General features: G+C 39.1%; 1 protein-coding gene across 1 annotated transcript in view; it reads left to right on the top strand.

Moving 5' to 3' along the window:
- Positions 1-15,577, top strand: part of LOC140235406 (von Willebrand factor A domain-containing protein 3B-like) — a 78,692-nt gene extending 63,115 nt beyond the window's left edge. The window contains 2 exon segments of the mRNA XM_072315431.1: positions 15,068-15,217; positions 15,487-15,577. Of these exon segments, the coding sequence (XP_072171532.1) occupies positions 15,068-15,217; positions 15,487-15,577 (241 nt within the window).
- Positions 15,578-21,284: the final 5,707 nt, after the last annotated feature.

Genomic DNA, 21,284 nt, shown 5'->3' with positions numbered 1-21,284 from the left:
CATTCAGAAGTTGTTCAACATTTTATTTTATCTCAGATACTGTAACTCCTCCCCAACTACACCCCCCCCCCCATTATGACAAAAGCTGTAGAAGTAACTGGACCCTCCCCCACCCTATGATAGATACCTTTTTAAGCAAAGTGCTTACCTGTTAACATTTGAACATGTATCTGCATACAAATTGAATTGTACACTCCATCAAAGAAGATGTATGATTAAATTTGAGATCTGTGATTGCTACACTGTGGCAGAGTGTGCAAGGAGCACTTGTTCTGAAGTCAGTTATGGCCATCCTTAAGAATGCTCTCCTTGTTGATGGAGAGCACAATATCTTCCATGTTGTTATCAATTCTTAAAGGGGTAATCCTGTCCAAATATATGTTAGTCTGATAAGAAAGAGTAAAATATTATCGAAATCACATGAAAAATATGGAAGTTATGACATTTTGAAGTTTCACTATTTTGGGGGGAAACAGTTCTTGAACAGTCAATATGAATGGTTATGCAAATGGCAAAGTGAGCATGTCATTCCCTCACAACTTACCATATAGCTTGTACGTAAGATTTTAAAATTTCCAGTTTTTCATTCAAAGGCAATTATGCCCGAGGCTCATATCCTCGTATATCTAACTGATCACTATTCTGAAGTTATTCAACCACAAATAACATCATGTTTCAGACTTCAATGACAGAAACATTGAATTTTCGTCATTTTTTGTACACGATCAATGGAAAATTGTGAGAGCATGACATGGGTTAGTTCACTCATTTGCATATTCATATCCACTGTACAAGAACTGTTTTGCAGAAATTAGCAAAACTGCAAAATGTCATACCTTCCTTATTTTTCATCCGATTTCAGTCTAATTTTTTACCATTGAACTCGTAAGATTTTACTCTGTTTTATCAGACAATCTTATATTTGGACTGGATTTCCTCTTTAAGCTGTACAGAGACACTTTCTTTTTATTTCTGTTTAGCAATAAATTGCACCGTTAGATTGAATACCTTTTGTTTTATGTTGTGCTCATATTTGTTTGATGTGTGTGCTTTGATTTTGATTTTTTTTGTGTGTGTGATGTCAACATCTTGCAAACTTTTTCCCTTCCTTCCTTCCAGGATATCTTTTGGGGGCAAGTAATATGACCTACCTATTGTTAGAGTGCACTGAATAAGAGTGCTTTTGCCCAACGTGTGAATTATTTATCACAGGTTTCTAGCTGCCAGTCAGACTTGAATACATTACAGCCCATAAATTTTTCTTGACTTTTAGATGACATGTTCCTACCTGCTGGGTGTGGCAGTAAAACAGAGCATCACAAAGTCTGCACACACCCTGGTGCCTTAATCCCTCTCTCAAGATTAGTGGGCTTTTTGACTATCCGGCAATTGTCAGTAATGCGTTGATATATGAATTTAAGTTGTGCTTCCAGAGAAATATTGATATGGACCTCTCATAGTTGAGTCCCATTTGATGGATGGGACTTAAAGACTGATACTGAAAACAAACAAATAAAGGAGAACTTTACAGAACTGATTCTTTATGCTCCCAATCAAACCGGGATTAGAATATCCAGAAATACACAACGTTGAGATGTTATTGATAGAGTTTTTATCACTTTAATTTTCTAAACTTTTCAGATGGAAATGTTGATATGAATTTTGCATACTAGTCAAATCTGTTTTGATGGATGGGGCTTAACTACAGATTGAGAAAAACAAACAAATAAACTTTGAGCCGGAGAGTTTCAGGGTTGATTCTACACACTCTCAATTTAATGGGGATTAGAACATCCGTAGAATTTAGTTTAGAAGTTCATGAAGTTTTTATCACTTTAATTCCTGAATTTTGCAAAAAAAAAAATATTGAAATGGACCTTTCATAGTTTAAATCTTCTCTGATGGATGGGACTTAATGACATAAGAGAAAACAAACTCCAAATAAGAGAGTTACAAATTCCATTTGCTTGCAATCAAAAAGGGATTAAGCTATCCAGAAATACACAAAGTTCAGAAGTTCGTAAAGTTTTCATAACTTCAATATTAATTCCTAAACTTTAATTGCATACCAACTCATGTGTTCACTTGAGGAACTGATTAAAAAAACCCACACCAATATATGGTGATTCCTCATTATCTTCAGATGTAGGGATTATCATAAAGTCAACACCCAAAAATTATTTTGCTTTTTTCTGCATTACAACATCTTTCTTGCATAGTAGAAAGTGTTTCTTTTTTTTTTTAAGAGTAAACAAGAGCTCTACTTTTTGATTATGTTAAACATGAAATAGGAGCGTACAGGTATGAATACAATTCCATGCTCAAACTACCATTGAAACTGAGAGCTTTACCAAAAAGGGAGATTGATATCAGAAATTAGAAGACAAAATATAATCAAAAGTGACTTCTCCGTATTTACTAAAGGAAAAGGCACCTCTTTTTGGCCCGCAGGATACCCCAAAGAGCTGCTGCTCATCCCTATTCATGAGAAACTGTCATCTTTCTGTCATGCGATAATGAGATGGGTTAGGATGAATTGTACACAGTAAGCCAACACTCATGTTTTTTTTTTTTCCCGCATCTACATTCAATTTCTGTGCTGTTCCGCACTCTCTGATGGGTGTTTTCCAATCCCCGTGGCCTAACGGGGACCACATCCGCGATACCGCGACACCCGGGAAATTTGATGTGATTTAGTGCACATCCTCCTGCGTCATTACCCGCCGTGCAGCCCGTAAGTGGTGTCAGTGAACCCGGCATTGAGCCTGATGAACTTAATAACGCAATCCTGCAGCCGTGCGTGGACGCCTGAGTGTCAGTCTGTCAAACAGCGAGCATTCCCGACATTCTTTGGCAGAATTCTCATGCCGAGAAGCAACAGTATAATTTCTTCTTTTTTTTTTAAGAGGGGGAGGGGGGGATCTCGATACCTCCATCTTCTTGTGCCTTATGCCGTTTGTTTTTATCACCCCCCCCCCTTGTTTAAATCTCTTCTCCTCTTCTCTCACTCTGACATCTTTGTTTCATTTCCATCCCTATCTTTCCATCTCTTCTTCGATCCTGTTCTTCTTCATTCTATCATCTTTTCTTTGTTTCCCTTCCTATCTTTCTATCTCTTCTTCCTTTTGCTCACTCTATCACCTTTGTTCTCTTTCAATACCAGTCTCTCTATCCCTTCCGCTCTTCCCCACTCATTCATCTTTGCCTTGTTTCCCTATATGTCTCTCCATCTCTTCCTCATGATCTTCACTCGTTCATCTTTGCTCTGCTTCCTTCCCTATCTTTCCATCTGTCCTTCCTTCTCCTCACTTTATCATCATTGCTTTGTTTTCTTCCCAACCCCTCCACCTCTTCTTCCTTATCTTCACGCTATCATCTTTGTTCTCTGTCCCTACCTGTCCCTCCATTTCTCCCACCTTTTCCTCACTCTATCATCTGTGCTCTATACCTCTATATCTTCCTCATTTTCTTCACTCTTTCATCGTTATTTTGTTTTCCTTCCTAAATTCTCCATATCCTCTCCATTTTCCTCACTCTATCATCTTTTTCTTTATTTCACTCCTTCCATCTCCAGCCCTTCCTCTTTCCTAGCTCTATCATCTCTGCTTTGATTCCTCCCTATACATCTATATTTTCCTAATTTTCTTCACTCTTTCGTGTTTATTCTGTTTTCCTTCCTATTTTTGCACCTCCTCTTCCTTTTCCTCACTCTATTATCTTTTTCTTTGTTTTGCTCCCACCCTTTCCAGCCCTTCCTCTTTTCTTCACTACGTCATCTTTGCTTTGTTTCTTTCCGTACACCTCCACCTCTTCTCCTTTTGCTCACTCTATCAGTCTTTCTTTGTTATCCCTTCCTTTAATTCTCCATCTTTTCCACCTTTTCTTCACTATTCTATCATCCTTTGCTTTGTTTCCCTTCCTATCTCTCTATATCTTTTCCACCTTTTCTTCTTTATTCTATCATGTTTACTTTGTTTCTCTATGTATCTATCTCTTCCACCTTTTGCTCACTCTGTACATCTTTTCTTTGTTTCACTCCCCTCCTCCCTCTCTCCCACCTATTCTTTCACTTTTATCATCTTTATTCCATTTCCCTCCCTATCTTTTCTTCTCTTCTTCCTTTTCTTTCACTCTATCATCTCTGCTCCGTGTCCCTACCAATCTTCCCATCCCTTCTTCTATTTACCTCACACTATCATCTTCGATGTGTTTCAACACCTTCCCTATATACACACCTGTTCCCCCCCCCCCCCACCTATACCTCTTCAGCCCCATTGGTGTGTTGCTCTCTTCTTCCAAAGCATCCTTCTCTCTGCCCCTTCACTCCATCCTCTCACATTTGTGTTCCTCACCCGTGCCATCCTCTCCTTTCAGCACCATTTTCTCTCTGCTCCGTATTCATTACTGCTCATTTCCTTTTCCAATTTAAAGTGCATTTCATCTGCTCAATTGTTGCAATCCATTTCCCTCTCTTTATACATGCTTATTCTTCCTTCTTTTTCTTCTTCTTTTTTTTTTTTTTGCTGACAGCCCTCCCTAATTCATATTATTTCATTTTCTGTACATTTATTTTTACCTTTTTCTGCCATTACAAAACTATACTATATTCTTTCATTTTATTGTACTGTTTCTTTCATCAGTCGTCCCTATCAAGCACTTTATGTAAGTAGATTTCATTTACATTTTTAGTTCCTGTCAGTAAAAAAATCAAGCCTCAAAGGTTAATACTTTTTCTCTCCTTCCCCCCCCCCCCTTCTCTCTCTCTCTCTCGCTCTCTCTAGCTATATTCTCACCACCCTTGAGTGCATCATGTCATCCTGGTTTCTAATTGTTGTTTGGGAGGTTGGCATCAGGTTGGGTAGTTTTTCTTTTAAACTCTTCTGCCCTGAATTGAACAAATTTTGGTTAATTACGGGAAAATGTATGACAGATAATTAGCAATGTGCCAAATGATAATTTGTTTGCTGTCTCACCAGCCAGTGTGTTGTGTAGACTCTGCAATAATTGGCACATGAAGATTCTAGTGAAAGATGTCTCACTGTTTTCCACAGGTTATATAACCCTGAGTTTGTCACACAAAGACCTCTGTAGTATTATTAGTTATTTTGCTTTATCTATTTTATGCTGCAGGGTTGGCCTGTTCAGTTTTGTTAAACTGCTTTCCAAAGGTGCTCTGCAGTAATAACACACAGCATTCTACATGAAAATACCAAATACTGAACAGTTATAGGGTAACTTTGCAAACTACACACACGGAGAATGTAATAATGATAAATAATGTATATGCAGGGGAGTATAATATATTGATAAGCATCTCATTTTTCCTTTTAGTGATCTACCTTGTGATCAAAAGTAAATTAGTATGCTGCCGCAGTGTTGAATTTTATTTCCTATGTGTCTTTTAGCTGCCTCGCCCTTCTTTCTTTCTTTCTTTTTTAATAACTTCTCACTCTGCGTTCATATGTTTCACCTCGCACATTAGATCTTGCGCCCTTTTCTGCCATGTTACGTTTCAGCCAGTCTGTCTGCGGTTCTTTTCTGTCTGCGGCTGTAGGGTTTGTGTTTCATCATCTTTTGTTATTAGTGTATGGCAGTCCACTCCCTCCCTCTCTCTCTCCCCCCATTAGTGTATCCTAATTGCATTTTCCTTTCCCGTTCTATCTCTTTCTCCATCTCAGTCTTGCCTTCTTTTTCTCTCTCTTTTCTTTTCTTTTTTTTTTTCGACCAGAACATTTCACCACATCAAGATAGCGAATCATCAAGCCTGTCCGCAGTGTGTGTATGTAGCCAGATGAAAGTGAAATACACGCTGAACTATGCTGACACGGCATTCCTTTCATTTCTTGGTATCCACTAGATTGCATGGCCGCCTCAGAAATGTTTGATTATAGTCATTGACTTTTTGTTTTCTTTTTTTCTTTTTTCCAAGTCCGGCCCTGCACGGTCGTACACACGAGGCTCTGCCATATTTTTTTTTTCTCGTTTTCTTTTCATAAAGGTTGCATATTGTATATACAAACACCAGGGACCTCCAAGAACCCTTGGCCAAGCAAATAAACTTTGGGGGTGGGGAGGTGACAACAAGTCATGTTTTGCTTGCAATTCAAGTACCGGTATTGAATGTTGCCCCCTGAGTCCCTGAAGGCGTGTCGTGACATTGATGGAATGCGTTAGATTCTCCACTGGATGACATTCGTTGTCTCTCTGTGGAATCTGGATCTTTGGTGCGCTCTTCAAGTTTCTGTAAAGCCCCACCCCCCCCCCCTCACTCCTTGTTAGTTTCATTCCTCAGCCTGTCATTAATGCATTCAGTGAGGGTATAACAAGCAAATCAAATCAAATCAAATCAATTCAAAGCAAAGCAAAGCAAGTCAAATCAAGAGATACTAACTGATCTAGTCACAGTATTGTTTGGAATAATTCAGAAGCACCAAACAAGCCCTGCAGATGTACACACCTATGTCTTAGGCAGCTAGAGATGGGTCTATCTTTACCAATGTCAATATTTCACCTGCTTTTTGTACAGGCATGCCTTAATGGGCATTAAAACACAATGTATTATATTTCATGATAAAAGAGCCATTCTACTGGTAGGCAGGTATCATCACAATAGATATTTGACAGTGTTTATGTTTCGGTAGACTGTAATTTAACTTACGATTGCACTTCACTGTATATCCGTGCTTTTTAAAGATCTTGTGCACTGGGAGCAACAAACTAACAAACAAACAAACCGGGGAACAGCATACATAAACATGATTTGCAAAACTGACAGCCAATAATCTTTTCTTCATTGCCTGTTGAAATTGTATTATGCAAATGAGGGTCAGTTGTTATGGTGATGAGAGACATAAACGACAACTTTTGAGTGAGTAATGAGTACGTTTATGAAGCAAGCTGGCAAAGATAAGTGTTCTGCAGGACCGTGTTGCTAGAAAGATGCAATCAAACTTAAGTCATGGTATCAGCCAATCAGAATTGAGTATTCAAATACTTATGTTTGATATTCTGACTTACATATGTTTGATCTCATCTCTTTGCAACAGGGTGGGAATGGAAAGTGCCAGTAGAAATTACGCATAGCACCAGACGTTAGTTTATGGTAGTATTACGTAGCTGGCTAGTTTAAAAACAGGCAAAGTCAGTAAAGTTTTGCTGAGTCTAAGTGGCAATTGATTGTTCCAGTTTTCCTTTTTCAAAATAAAACCAAACAAAAACAGAACAGAAAGAAAAAAAAAAAATAAAGCAAACAAAATCTTACCGAATATGTCTTTTTTTTCTGAGAACATGGAGATAACAGAGATTTACAGAGTAAAGAAACAACGAAGGGAAAATGCCTTGCAGCTTTGTAATCTGTTGGGACAGCTTACATTCCTAATTCCCCCATCCTGAATACCAACTGTCTGCCCAAGAGGACGAAAAATGTTGCAGCTCAAACAGTCCTCGGTGAAATGGGTCATTTCTCTCCCACGCTAGAGAGAGAATGTGCACTACGTGTGGTGATTTCTGTGTCACGCATGACGTGAAACGCGTAGCAGTTACAGAATGTAACACCAAGGGCATACAATGTACTTAACCGCTGGGAGCGCTTAAGTCAGACATTACCGCAGGCAAGCCCGTCTGCATGTAATTTTAATTGGAATTTGGAGATCTTGACTCTGAAAGAGTTTATCAAAGCATGACTGGTCTAGTTGGCCCCTGGGAGGCCATTTTTGATGAGTGACAGTTCTCAAAACAGCCCAGTTTATGTTTCCTCCTCTGTCATCTCAGGGTGGGGTCACTGTCAAGGGGGGGGGGGGAGGGGAAAGAAGCCTGCAAACTTTGCAAACAAATGTAACCATGCCATCTGTAGGCAAGAAGAATCAAGGGGATTTGTAGTGTTTCAGTTTGAGCAGCAGAAGTCCTGTCATTTGTTTCAAAATTTAAAACTTGTTCTCAGAATCTCTTTCTGCAAATACACACAAATAGTACAAAAGCATTTTTTTTTCTTTTGCAGCCTCTTCTTTGATAAACTATATAAATCTTTTCCTATACTCTATCAGATGTTGAGCCCTGTCAATGCTCTGAACCCCATCGTAGCTTTATACAGTCCCCACATATGTGTGATATGATTGATCTGAAGACAATAATCTCATAAGATAATTTGCTGAAGAATATGTTCTGTAACTTAACCATTCTCAACATTTTTGGAGAGTGATAAAAGATTAAATATTATTTTTTTTTTAATGCCAAAAATTGCCAAAGCTACTTCTATTCTAATTTACCTGAGGCAGGAGCAGCTTGTAAAAAAAAAAAAAATGTATATGAATAAATGAATAAACTCAACTCAGCTTATCTCAATTACGACAAATAGTAAAGCTATGGTTTCATGAAACACTAGGATTAGTCAGACTTAAAGTATGCATGCACATACTTGATAAGATGATGAGTTCTTCACCTTGGCACGGATCTTTTTTATTTATTTATTTATTTTTTTTTTTTTGGGGGGGGTTGCCTTGAAAGGAAAAAGAAGAACCTGTATCCTTTGCCCAAGCTGTTGTAGCATTCCAATAAACTAACAGTAGGTGCAATCACATTTGAAATACCGTGGTAATAGATACCATGGTAATTTGTTGTCACCGTTCTCTTTGGTAGAATACTATGGTAATAGATACACCGCGGTGTTTCAGTTTGTGCCATTCTCGTTCACGAAATACCGTACCGTGGTATCTCTGGCCCAAAAAGTACATTCCTCCAAGGTAAGCGCCGCACACACATTCAGATCTTCTACTGCAAGCGGTCCCACAGAGAGAAAACTGTAAGTGTGTCAGATCACGTGAGAATAATACACCTCAGTGCATTGGGTGGTAGTTCGTGACAGCATTCACGCTCAAATGGCGCATGCGTAATTTGCGCATCATTTGAGTTACCACCTTCTATACCACAGTATTTTGTGAGGTATTTCACAGTGCATATGCATTCGCAATAGTTACAAAATACAGCGCAAAATACCATATTTCAATTGCCTAATGACAAATTGTAAGGGAAATGGGGTGGTAGTTAATATTGTACATTGGTTTGAGTACAAACCGATGGGGGAGCTGTAAGCTGATAAAATTGTTAACTCAACTGATGTGCATATATATGTGTTTGCAAATAATATTCATTGCAGTGAAAATTTTGAATCTTTAAATTCCATAACTCAAAAACTTCGATTTTGATATAACTGTAGTATGTTGGTTTGAATGTACTATATTTCTCTCTCTCTCTCACTCTCTCAATGTCAACTTGCATATTGAGTAGACTTGCACTTAACGTCTTTAGGAATTCACAGCAAAGTGCAGATGAAATAGAATCTGACACGTACGCGAGCCCGCAGTGTGGCGTTGTCCACGGAGGCCTGCTGACTGTCAGGCTAAGATATGAAACTGTCATATCGCTGCCTGCCTGCCTCCGTGGGCCTGGTGTAACAAGCGCCTGTGTCAAAATAATGTTTCATTCATGTAAACAACCCCTGTGATTTGCGGCAGGCTCTGGCCCTTAATGGCACCACAATGCTCTGCCCCAAATTCTGGGCGCAGACACGGCACCGTCTCCAGCGCTTCTGCGGTGGTGGGATAGACGGTCTCAGAAGTGGGGGGTGACTAGAATTAATGATAGATGTGAATTCATGCATAGGAAGACACGGTACCCACATGTAGTAGTTCACAACGATGTTTTTTGTATGATCTGGGGAGATGTTACAGCCGTGTGATGAACGCATTAGTGTGATTACAGTGTTTAATGCATGAGTAGAGACTCCTTTGTTGTTTGTGTATGTGTGTCCTTTATGAAAAGTCAATTAGACGATGCAAGACTAATATCATGATGATGGTGATGGTCCCTGCCATGTGCTTAAAGAGCTTTCATTCACTCGTGAAAGAAACAGGAAAAAAAAACTTCCAGTAGTAGTGGAGATACTGAATGTTTAAGGACTGGTGATGAGGGGGATTAGGAAGAGGAAAAACGTGACGACGACATTAGTTACATTCACACGACATTTTTAATCCTAAAGATTAGCTGAAAGTTTTAAACTTGGATGATAAGCTTGTAGTTGAGCCCTGCATAGATGCATTCAAAAGTTAGTAATCTTTACTAGTCGATGATTAGAACCTCAAAATTTCTTAGAGTTTACACTCTATCCACGAACTGTGGGAGGTCCCCACTCGTAGTTTAGCATCGTGCGGACTCCATAATCAACAAGCTAGAAAGTTAGTGTGACCTCTCCGTGAATCCCCTTCCCCTTTATAGCTTCCAGGTCAGCTTCCAGTGTGTGTTAGACACTACTGTATCATCACACATTATCATGTTTGTCATTAGAGCTGTGTGTATGTATTTCTTCCAGTTATATGGTTTAATCATCAAATTGGGCTCTCCTCAAAAGTTTAATGTTACAGAGTAGGAGTCATGTGGGTGCAAGTCATAGTCTAAAACTACGAGTTAATCATCACAGTTTAAAACTTTGAAGATTACATGCATTATTTGAACCTTTCTATACACACGAAGGAGTGCAACTTGGCAAAGGGGAATGGGAAGGGGGTGCTGATTTAGTGGGGATTCGTACACCAGCGTTCAGTGTGAACGATCCATGGACAGAATGGTGTGGAAATCCCCTTCATCTATTGGTGGAATTCCTACAGCTTTACCCACTGCTCTCTCTTATGTACCAGGACAGGAATATTATGATCAAAGAGAAAATATGCTGCTCCATATGTTCAAGCTGAATCATATGAAAGATAGTTAAAGTCAGGCAGAGGTAATGAGTAAAAGTTGTGCTTTCATGACAGTTGGGAAATACAAGTTATTGTGTTTAAGGGTAGTTTCTGCATGACAACAGAAAATGTTTTGCTCTAAAATGGAGACATATGCATAAAAAGAAATGTGTAAAATGATGCTGTGATAACACAATATGAGTTGGGTGATGATGAAAATGTGAAATATGTATACCTAAAAAGATATGCAAGAAGTATTATAATCACAGAGCATTTCTGATCGTGGTTGCAACATGTATGTGATGTTTTCATAATCAAAGACATAGATTACAATATATTTCACCATAGCAATATCATACTCCAAAGTAACTCATTATCCTGGCAAATCACATTGGCCAGACAAGTTTCTTGGTAAACTCTTTCAAGCAAATTCCCAATGTTGGAAGATAAAGTTTAAGCCCTTCTGAGAACTATGGTGTAGCTCCTGAGTTTCACAGGTTTTCATGAAGTAGTGACATCAGCCAAAATTACACCTAAAAATTAGTTGATGAGATGCAGACATTTCTGCATAACTTTCATAGTAATTTGCAGGCCAGCTTTTGCTTTTTTTTTCAAATGAATTAAAATATATCCTTCACATCAAAATATCTTTGATTTGTGTTATCTACCATGATTTTTTTTTTCTCAAAAGGTGAACCGTAGTTACCATATCATTGGTCAAAAAGGGATGATTATTTTGTTGTGGTCAATTTGTCACTGGTCAAAGAGTGATGATTTTATTGTCGTGATGATACCACAATGTTGATAGATGATAGCATCTTCTCTGGTCTGCATTGCACACGTGTACAGCTTTAAAGTTTCAAAACTTTGTAGACTTATTTGTCTCTGAAATGAAACTTTTACCATTCTGATTGTTTGACTCCTTTATGGTATCAGATCACCTTGAACATAGAGTTGAGTTTTCCCTACAGAGAGAGAAAAGGAGTGGAAGGCAGTCAAGTGTTTTGCTGTTTTCTGAATGAGCTGTCACAGGATGGTTGATGTGTGGGACTGCGTTGTTTTATTGTGGGACACAGAAAGTAGACACTTTGTTACATTAATCAGATAAAGGGGTAACGTTCACCCGGTACTCACGCAGATCTGCTGGGAAGCACCATCGTAATCACCCTCTTAGCAGTGGTGCTTACGTCAGTCAGGAATAGAATTAAAAAGCAGGACGGTGCAGGGCTGGAAGTGAAAAGCGTGTGTGGGGGAAGATGTAGAGAGGCAATTAGCTGGGGAGCCGTAAATCAGGACATAGCCCGGCACACCATTACAGTGATGAGACTCTAGAGCCCAGCTATACTGGGCATCAGATGTGATCTATGGCAGAAGCCACTTTTTGGGTGCCACTTTGGCGACCCCACCCCCACCCCATCATGTTTCTACTTCCCAAGCCGCATCATCTCCCCACTTACCCATCTAGTGTCCGTACATCCCCTCCCCTCCCCTCCTACAGCTCCCCCTCCTCCCCCCCCCCCCCATGCTGTTCTACTTCTCAATACTCATTTCCCCACCCTCCCATCTCCTGGTGTCCGTACCTCGCCTCCCCATCACCCCATCCTGCTCCTACTTCCCAAGCCTCGTCTCTCTATTTTCCCATCTCCTAGTGCCTGTTCCTCACCCCCACCTCCCACTCCCCAGTCCCCCAGCCAATCCTGTTACTACTTCCCAAGCCTAATTTCCCCCACCCTCCCATTTTCCAATGTCTGTACTTTGCCCCTTTTTTCAGGTAAGGATCAAAAGAAGTGATCTGTACAGAGTGTCATGTACTCTAATTTCCCCATAAACTGCAGATAGGAAAAAAATCCATATCAGCAGAGCCATGGATGTTACTAGAAATCATTCTACCCCCCCCCCCCCCATAAAAGGCTTAAAAAAAGTATGCCAACAAGCAACTAAAACACTAATGCTTCAAATCTGTCATTTTAAAGACACCTTTTCTCTCATTTATTTCATATTGTGGAGGGGTTTTATTGTACATTTCTTTCTGGAAATTTTGAACATGCTGACAGCATATCTCCAAATGAAAGAAGTGCAATGTAGTGCCATGCGGTCATGTCATGGTCTCTGTCTTCTGTGTGGCTCGTCAAATTTGGCTGAGTTTTGCCTGTCACATTGACCCATGGGTCATTCTCCCGTCTGGTGACAAAACTACACAGGATTTGCATTAATATATACCCAAAGGTTTACCCTCGGACATTGTATCATTCTAAGTCTTTCTTTTTTCAATCAAACCATATATGATTGTGCACGCAATCTCCAACTGATTTTCCCATTTCAGTGTGCTACTATTTGAACCTCATCAATAGTTCCCAAACAGGGAATTATGCCCTCATGTGATTTGCATGGTTAATCAGACACCATTGCAGACAGATAGACTCTTACAACTCCTATTTGCACTTGTATTAGTTGTATCACATCAACTTTAACAAAACAAAAAAAAAATGTTGAAACAAAGGTTCTTTCAATCTCTGCCTGCAAAATAAATGCATAAATATCATGGCAACATTCACATCAGATGCTCGTAAATGACTACAAAAAAAAAAAAGTATATATATACGTTCTAGAGGTTAATGACTCACCTGAGATGCATATAAATATATTATGTTGTTGTTCTTTTCTGGTGATGAAAGAGAATCAGCCATGATAGGAATTCTTGTCATAGTCCCAGTGATTCCTCTTTTTTTTTAAGTTTTTGAAAGGAATTTCAATTATCTACTAGTACTAAGTATTCAAGTATTTGGCTAATATGACAATAAATGACTCCAAAATGGCCAGAGCAAGAGTAAGGGGAAGCATTTTTGGAGTAGAAAAATTAACAGTTGCTGTTTTGCATCAAAAGGGACAAATTTGTCACTGTGGATTACTTTGCAGTTTTGCGCTTCACTGTTCCCATTATTCCTCATTCTCATCATACTAGCCAGTGTTTCTGTGTCACATGCCATACATTTGTATACCTTTCATATATATATATATATATATATATATATATATATATATATATATATATATATATTCATATATGTACATCTCGCCATGATGAAAACAGATGTTCTCTTCTTGAGACAAATACAGCATGACATTTACACTCAGTGCATTGTATCCATTGTTTGCCGACTGCCTATTTGTCCCCTCTCTAAGTGCCAGAATGGCATCTTTCGATGGCTGAGACGGTTTCCGTGTCGACATGCACAGCCAATCTCATTGTATGCGAGAGCAGGAGATGCGCAGGGTTCCAGCTGACAAAAATCGAACACTTTTATCATATTAGCCCTTGTCAGCTTTTATGTCTCCACACATTTGAAGATGCAAGTGCTTTATATTATGGGCTTGTTCTGTCTTGCCTCCCCCCCCCCAAGCATTAGCCATAACTTTAATAAAAATACTCATTAATGGTATTTACAGCAGTTTCGGGGAGATATTAGAAACACGTTTGCAAAATCCCAAGCAGACTGGGAGGCCTTATGCATTCAATAATCAATATTTCGGTGAAGTGATGTGAAGGGAGTCTGAGGCACTTTTCGGGTCCATGAATGTGCCCCAGCAGATTATGCGACTCTGCACTGTAATAGAATCCTAATGGCAAATCCAATCAGAATGTAATCTCAAGGAATGTATAAGAGACGGTGGAGGAAAAGGGAAATATGCTTTCTTCGCGGAGTGTGTTCAAAATTGGCTGTTGCATTGAACCAGTGCTTCCAACATGTTTTTTTCGTGTTCTGGCTATCAAATGTGATTAGTCATCGCTACAATATACGCCGAGCTAACTTTGTTTACTGAAGTGCCAGGCGGTGCAAATGAGATTACACTGCACATATACATGTATCCCTTCATGTGCAGTGACTAAAATCCACCCTACTACTGGGTTCAATAGTAATTGTTGATGTTGTTGATGTTCTCAGTATCCTTCTGTTACATTGCCACATTTATTTAAGTCAGTGGTAACATCAATGTGATGAGCATTCAATTTTGTGTCATTAATGATGCTTTAATTCAGAATGTTGTGAAATAGCACTTTCCAATTTCCACCAGCATGACCAAAAGTTTATTCCCCCCTCCTTACTGAGCCTACCCCTTTGGCTGTGATCTTTCATTGCATTGCTCCATTTCAATTCAGCCCGAGTGCTGCTCATTTGTGGTAGAAAATCATGCCGAATTCTCCAAAATGTCAGTTGCATTTCCATCCTGCTAGTTTTCTCCATCTTTTAAGTGTGCTTTTCATACCATGTTACATGTGCATTGTATTAATTCTCCCTCTCTCTCACTTTGGGGGTATTTTACATTTTGTTTTGCAGTTTTAACACCATCGATCCAGTCCAGTGCTATCGGCTGCCAGAGGCTTACTACCACGAGGCCGCAGAGTTCTTCCTCTCCCGTCAAGATGTCTCCAAGGCGACAGATGCTAGCATGTATCCATCTTCCTCCTCCTCCTCCTCCTCCGATTCGTTTTCATCGCCATCCGACGATGAGGAGAGGGGAAAGAAGAAAAGGGAGAAGAAGAACAAAAAGAAGAAGAAGGAGGAGGAGGAGGAGGAGGAGGAAAGGAAGAAGCTGGAGAAGATGGAATCTGCGTCTGTTCACAGCAAATCCTCCGGATCCGGCTTCCTCAGCTTCCTAGATTGAATCAGAGTGTCATCCTCCGTTTTTCCTGCCCCCCACCTCTCCATCTCGTCTATTTGTGTAAAATTCCTTTTTATCTGATTGCGCTGCGCAGCAGATACTGCTGTTTTGTGAGCGCATCGGTTGGCGAGGCAGCACGGGCTGGGTTGCCATGGGCAACAATACAGTTTCCCATTGATGGGTAACTCCTTATTCATTTACAATCTGCAATGTTGAAGTGCCAGTAACAAAAATGCCCATATTATCGCAGTAAATTGAATGAGTATTTCTCGGAGAAGATTCTTTCAAGTCTAGATGTTGATTGCTAAGAAAAATGCTTCGTATATGAGGAGCAGTAAACTGTGGCAATTTGAAAACTTTGCATTGCCACTTGAATTGAATCAACATTTTGCAGGCTTTTCTTTGTTTCGGACCATTTGTCACAGTGAAGTTAGACAAGAATATTGTAATGTTAGACTTGCGTTTCTATCCACTCCATGTTGATTTACATCCATATACAAACACACACGCACACACACTCAAACACGTATGTTTTTGCATAAATGCATATAGTGTGATTATGCATCACAAAACCAACAAAAAGCCACACAACGTGGTTTTATGTGAGGATTCAAAACAGGTGAAATAGGGTAAATTAATCAATTTTTAGTTTTTTTATATTTTATGAAGGAGCAGTTATGCTGCTATATAATTCTAAAGTGTGAGTTCATAAAAGGAATAGGACCTTAACTACTTCTATTTTGCAGTTTTCTGTAGCACTTGTTTTCCTTAAAAAAAAATTGTGTGTGGTAGGTTATGTCTTAGGGGTCCCTTTTCATTTCTTAAAAATCCTTCACACCCTCTTCACTTTCAACTGTAATAACTTTAGAAAGGATGGTGCTATGGCCTTGATTGGTGATACTAGCTGTTAATAGATTGTACTTAATGAGTGCACAAAATTTCATCTTAAAGGGAAGGTACAGTATTGGTGGAGATGAGGATTGGGCTTTAAACTTTTTGGAAGATACCAAGAAACCACTTATGAAATAGTGCACAGCATACCATTCTAAGAGGAATTCAAAGTTTATTTGATGATAATCGGTTTTAGAATGACTGAGACATCCAAAAACAAAATAACACAAAGTGATCATAATAAAAAGTGGATCCCCCCTTTTATTAGGATTGGTTTATTTTGGATATTTCAGCCATTTCAAAACCAATTTTCATCAAATAAACATTGAATTCATCTTGGAATTAATGCTCTGTCATATTTCTAGAGAGGTTTTTCATTATCTCACCCAAAATGTTTGAAACCTGAAGTTTGGTCTCAACCAAAACTATATGACCTCTTTAATCTAATTATCCCTTATTGTGGTTGCTGTGGAGTCTTACATCCTAGTTTTTGGTTCCATTCATTGCACAGAGCACTCTTCTTGGTGAGATTAAACATGTGACTGAACCCTACACTTTGAAGCCTCTTTTCTCAGTAAACACTTTTCCACATGGTGTACTTAGTTTCTATTATTTAGATGAGTCACTGAAGTCCATTTGTATTGAGTTGTATGTCTTTTTTTAAGCTTACAGTCTGCTTATTTAGAATCTACCCTGAACTAAAACTTCATATCTGGCTACTTTGGTTGGTTTTGTGATGCAGGGACACATACAGGTACAAGTATTATAAATGCATACATGTGTGAGAGAGCGAATACTTGTTTTCCTTGTACAACAATGGTGCACATAATAGAATGAGTGGATTCTTTTCTTTTTGGAAGAAAATAGTTCAAGCTTTGGTAACAGAATGATTCAACCTCAAGTGGCATTAGGACAGTCTGTCCCACTAAGTTTCTTACAGAAGTTTTTTCTGCCTTCTTTTAGAAAGCATATGTTGTGACCTTCTTGTGTTCTCACAAGTTCCTCTGTTCAGATAAAAATCTTGGTTATTAATTGTTACAGTTATTGTACAAGAGACTTGATTAACCACATCAAAAACAGATGCTGTGGAAAATATGCAGAGTTTAAAGTGAAACTAGGGGGAAAAAAGTGTATTCCTGTGAGGTCTGTTCATGTTGCAAACTCATTTTGACCACCCCACTCTCCACCCCCTTCCCCCCCCCTTCAAAAAAAAAAAAGAGAAAAAAAGAGGTTATATTTCAATGGGCACATAAAAGCACATTTCCCGTTGAACATGCTTGCTATGACATTCTGTGCCCTATGGCATTTTGTGGATAGATGATCAGCCATTGGGTGAATGAAGGCATTGATCCATTTATGTTGTCATCAGCCATAAGATGCAATTATGGGCCGAGAGCAATTTGCAAGCATATTTGAGAGCGAGACGAAAGGGGGGGAAAAAGAAAAAATCATTACAGAAATGTTCCTGCTGGCATGACTTACCCAGATTTCATTGAGCAATCTGGAAGTAAGTTTAGTGTAATCGACACTCGTCAGACACATGATCGCAGTCGTGACAGAAAAATCAGATCCGCTTCCCCCGTATGGGATGGGATGAACAGATGAGACGATGTTTGATGATATCTGTCCAATACTAGTACCTTAATAAGGTTCAAACAAGAACACGCATTTGCACGTCATTTTGTTTGGGTACTACAATTTAGCTGATTTTGTTTCTTTCTGCATGCATGCATTGTGTCTTAGGGGGATAATCATTGCAAATTAGCTGCTGTTTGATACATCTTGTAAATGAAAGGGGCTTTTCTTTTCATAGCACGGGTTTGAGTGTCAAATTGTCTCGAGAAAACCATGTTAATTTTGACAACGTGTGTTTGGTTACCTTTGTGTTGACAGTGTACAGCTCAGCTTGAGTTTTTGCTTTGCCTTTCTTGTTTTTTCTGCACATGACTTAATTCACCTAGCCTGTCATATGATCGTCATTCATCTGCAACATACGACAGGATGAGGAACAATATTGAGTAGTGTTACTATTGTATGAGTGTAATGCTGATAATAGGCCTATAATTGCTCTGTTTTTGTTTTGTTTTGTTTTTTGCCTTCGTTGATTGTGTGTAGTGATAATATCTGCAATGAACAGAATAGTGCTATGAAGTGTTTCAGAAAATGTCAGCTGTTTATGGTAATGTTCCAGTCCAGATTTTTCCGATTGAATCAGTGGTTTCCAGAGTAATACGAAACGCATGCTTCCTCGCAAAGTTTATTCATAGTCTTTCAACCCAACTATATTTAACGAAATGTGTATACTGGTTAAGTTTTTCAATAGATTAGTGTGCTGCCTTGATTGCAGTTTTCATTGAAGCATCTACATGTATGGCACGATCAATGAAACTTAAACCATTTCTATATAGAGTATGCAAATGATACAGATCCGTCCACATGCTATTCTAGTGATGATTGTAAATATATGATATATATGTATATTATATATAACCTGAATGTGTGTGCAATCGAGACCTGATTTGGTGTAATTTTGCTCCTTAAATACACACAAAAGCTTTCAAATCTTGTTGAGCAATACTGAAAGAATAATGTAGATATTATTTCCAAATATGTGTTTGCTGATTCATCTGATTTTTCTTCCACATTACACTGCTTACCTTCATAGTTTGCACTTTCTTCTATGTTTGAGGCATCAGATCTGATGATAATAAAAAAGAAATTTAGCAAAAAGAAAAAAATATTCCCAGTTGTGTCTTTTTGTTATACTGTACTTACATATTACCGCGACAATTGTACATGTTGCAAGTGGAGGTGTTTTGGGTCTCTTCATATTGTGCATCTTTAGTCTGTGTGTGTGCATGTGTGTGTGAGGGTGCGTGTGCGTGTGCGTGCGTGCGTGGGAATGTAATTAGCGACTGAATAAAATTAGTGAAGTAAATGTATGAATGAACTTATCAGAACGAGCGCGTGTGCGTATATTGTACTTGGAGGTGTGCTGGTTTGTGCCTTTGAAAGGTCACTTATGCTGGCTTCTTTCACAATGATTCAATTAGGTTCATCGTATTCTTTCATTAATGACTTCACAAATTTAATCAAATATCGATGTAAGCCCCGATAAATGAGGTTTATGACCACATAGAAAATGGAATACGAGGCACCGAGGACTATAGGTAAGAATGACTTGTCAAAATGTGAGGGATTTTCTTTTCCTGTCGTAGCAATTCATTAGGAATTAGAGGAATAATGAACAATTTGGGCGTCGTTTCGTTGTTGGGTCTTTTGCATGGGGTATATGAATCGGCGCTGCTTTTTTCCCATTCTGTGACCTTTACCACCATACAAAGATAGCTGCCGACCAAATGAGGACGCGTCATTGATGTGTGTAGCCAAATTAGGTCATGGCGATGATTGATATACCATTCAGACACAGTAAGAGAGATCTATTCTGAAGGAGAGAGAGAGAGGGGGGGGGGGGAGGGAGGGGGGTGAAGGTGTGGGGGTGGGTAGAGGGACCGACTTTTGTTGTTCACAAGCGGCGCGGGATATATTTAGACCAACCGGTGCCTGGTAACATGAAAAGGGGAATATTTGCATGTTATTCCCTTGACGGGTGATTAAACACAATTATATGCAGACGTCTTCAACGCCTTTTCTCTTCATTTATGCGTCTACTCTTGGTCAACTGGGAAATGCATGAGTCTTGTTTAGCATTAGACGAAACCTTTCGGTCATCTTAACCCAGCCTTCTGACATACTCGTCTACCTTGCATTCAATTGCTGCAATGTATAAAATCATCACTGGACATCAAAAAGAATAGTATAATCCGAGACACACGTCTTTGGTATTAATGGACAAAGATTTTGTCCTGGAATTATGCCTGATATTGGCACTTAACCATTTTATCTCTTACGAAGAGGAAGCAAAATTCAAAAACGCGTAATGATGTGCCAAATACTAATATCTAGTTACTAAATAAAGATGTTTGATGGATAAATGTATCGACCGAATCCCGGAGACATACAGAAAGAAAATGAAATGTCACGATTTGTTCTTTAATAGAAATGATTGAAAGAGGTTTAAAACATGTTTCATCCACCATCTGTGTCTTGAGAAGCTACCTCTAAGCCAGCCAGTCATTTGATTGAAAAGCACCTATGAGGTTCCTTTTCATTATACCCTTATTGTAAATGTCATTACTCTACCTTTAGGAGAGAGAGAGTAACCGTGCAGCTGGAATCAAGATTATGGGGGACTTGGAAATAGACTTGACAAATGGATGAATAAATTGTCACAGTATTCGAAGTTCATTCTTTCCAGATATTTCCCGTGAGTCCATACCATCTGACATTTGCTCGTTTCTTCTTTCGGGACAAAGTGCACACGCCGATATCACTATTATGACATCAACTCCACTTCCAAATTTTGCAAGGAGTGTCGCCTTGTAATTGGCCAGTCTCACAGTCTGCTCGCGAGCAACTTCGTCCAATCAGAATTGAGTATAAAAATAAAACGCGTAGCTCAAGCCATCATACACACATGCACAAAAGAAAACAAAGCAAAAACAACTTTGTGTAAGTAGTCATATGTTTTGCTCTACCGCGAAAGTGAATTATTTTTCTTGCAATCCCAGGCTTTACATATAAAAATAGAAACAAGACCAGTAAATCTATTCCCATCCTCTCAAAGTTGTTGCCATGTTGACAGAAATAGATCTTTCTTCTGAAGCTTATTAATGCATCCCCTGTTTACTCTCGTAACGTCGGCCTCTCTGGTTAACTTTGAATGAGGTTGCCGAGTGAAAACTCGTTTCAAAACTTTGACACTTTGTTGAAACACCGCCACTCTTTCTTTCTTTTTTTTTTCGGAGGGAAAACAAAACGAGTGCCCTCCTCCAGAAACACGATGCAAGGTACCCTCGTTTCCCCCTATCCATGGCGGTCCGTGTGTCCTTGGACGAACACGCATTTAAGTGTTTGTTCTTCCCCCCTCTACCTCCGTAT

The sequence above is a fragment of the Diadema setosum genome, chromosome 11 (genome assembly GCF_964275005.1).
Source record: "Diadema setosum chromosome 11, eeDiaSeto1, whole genome shotgun sequence".
NCBI classification, from domain to species: Eukaryota; Metazoa; Echinodermata; class Echinoidea; order Diadematoida; family Diadematidae; genus Diadema; species Diadema setosum.
The sequence above is the reverse complement of the archived record's forward strand: the minus strand, read 5'-3'. Positions and strand labels throughout refer to the sequence as shown.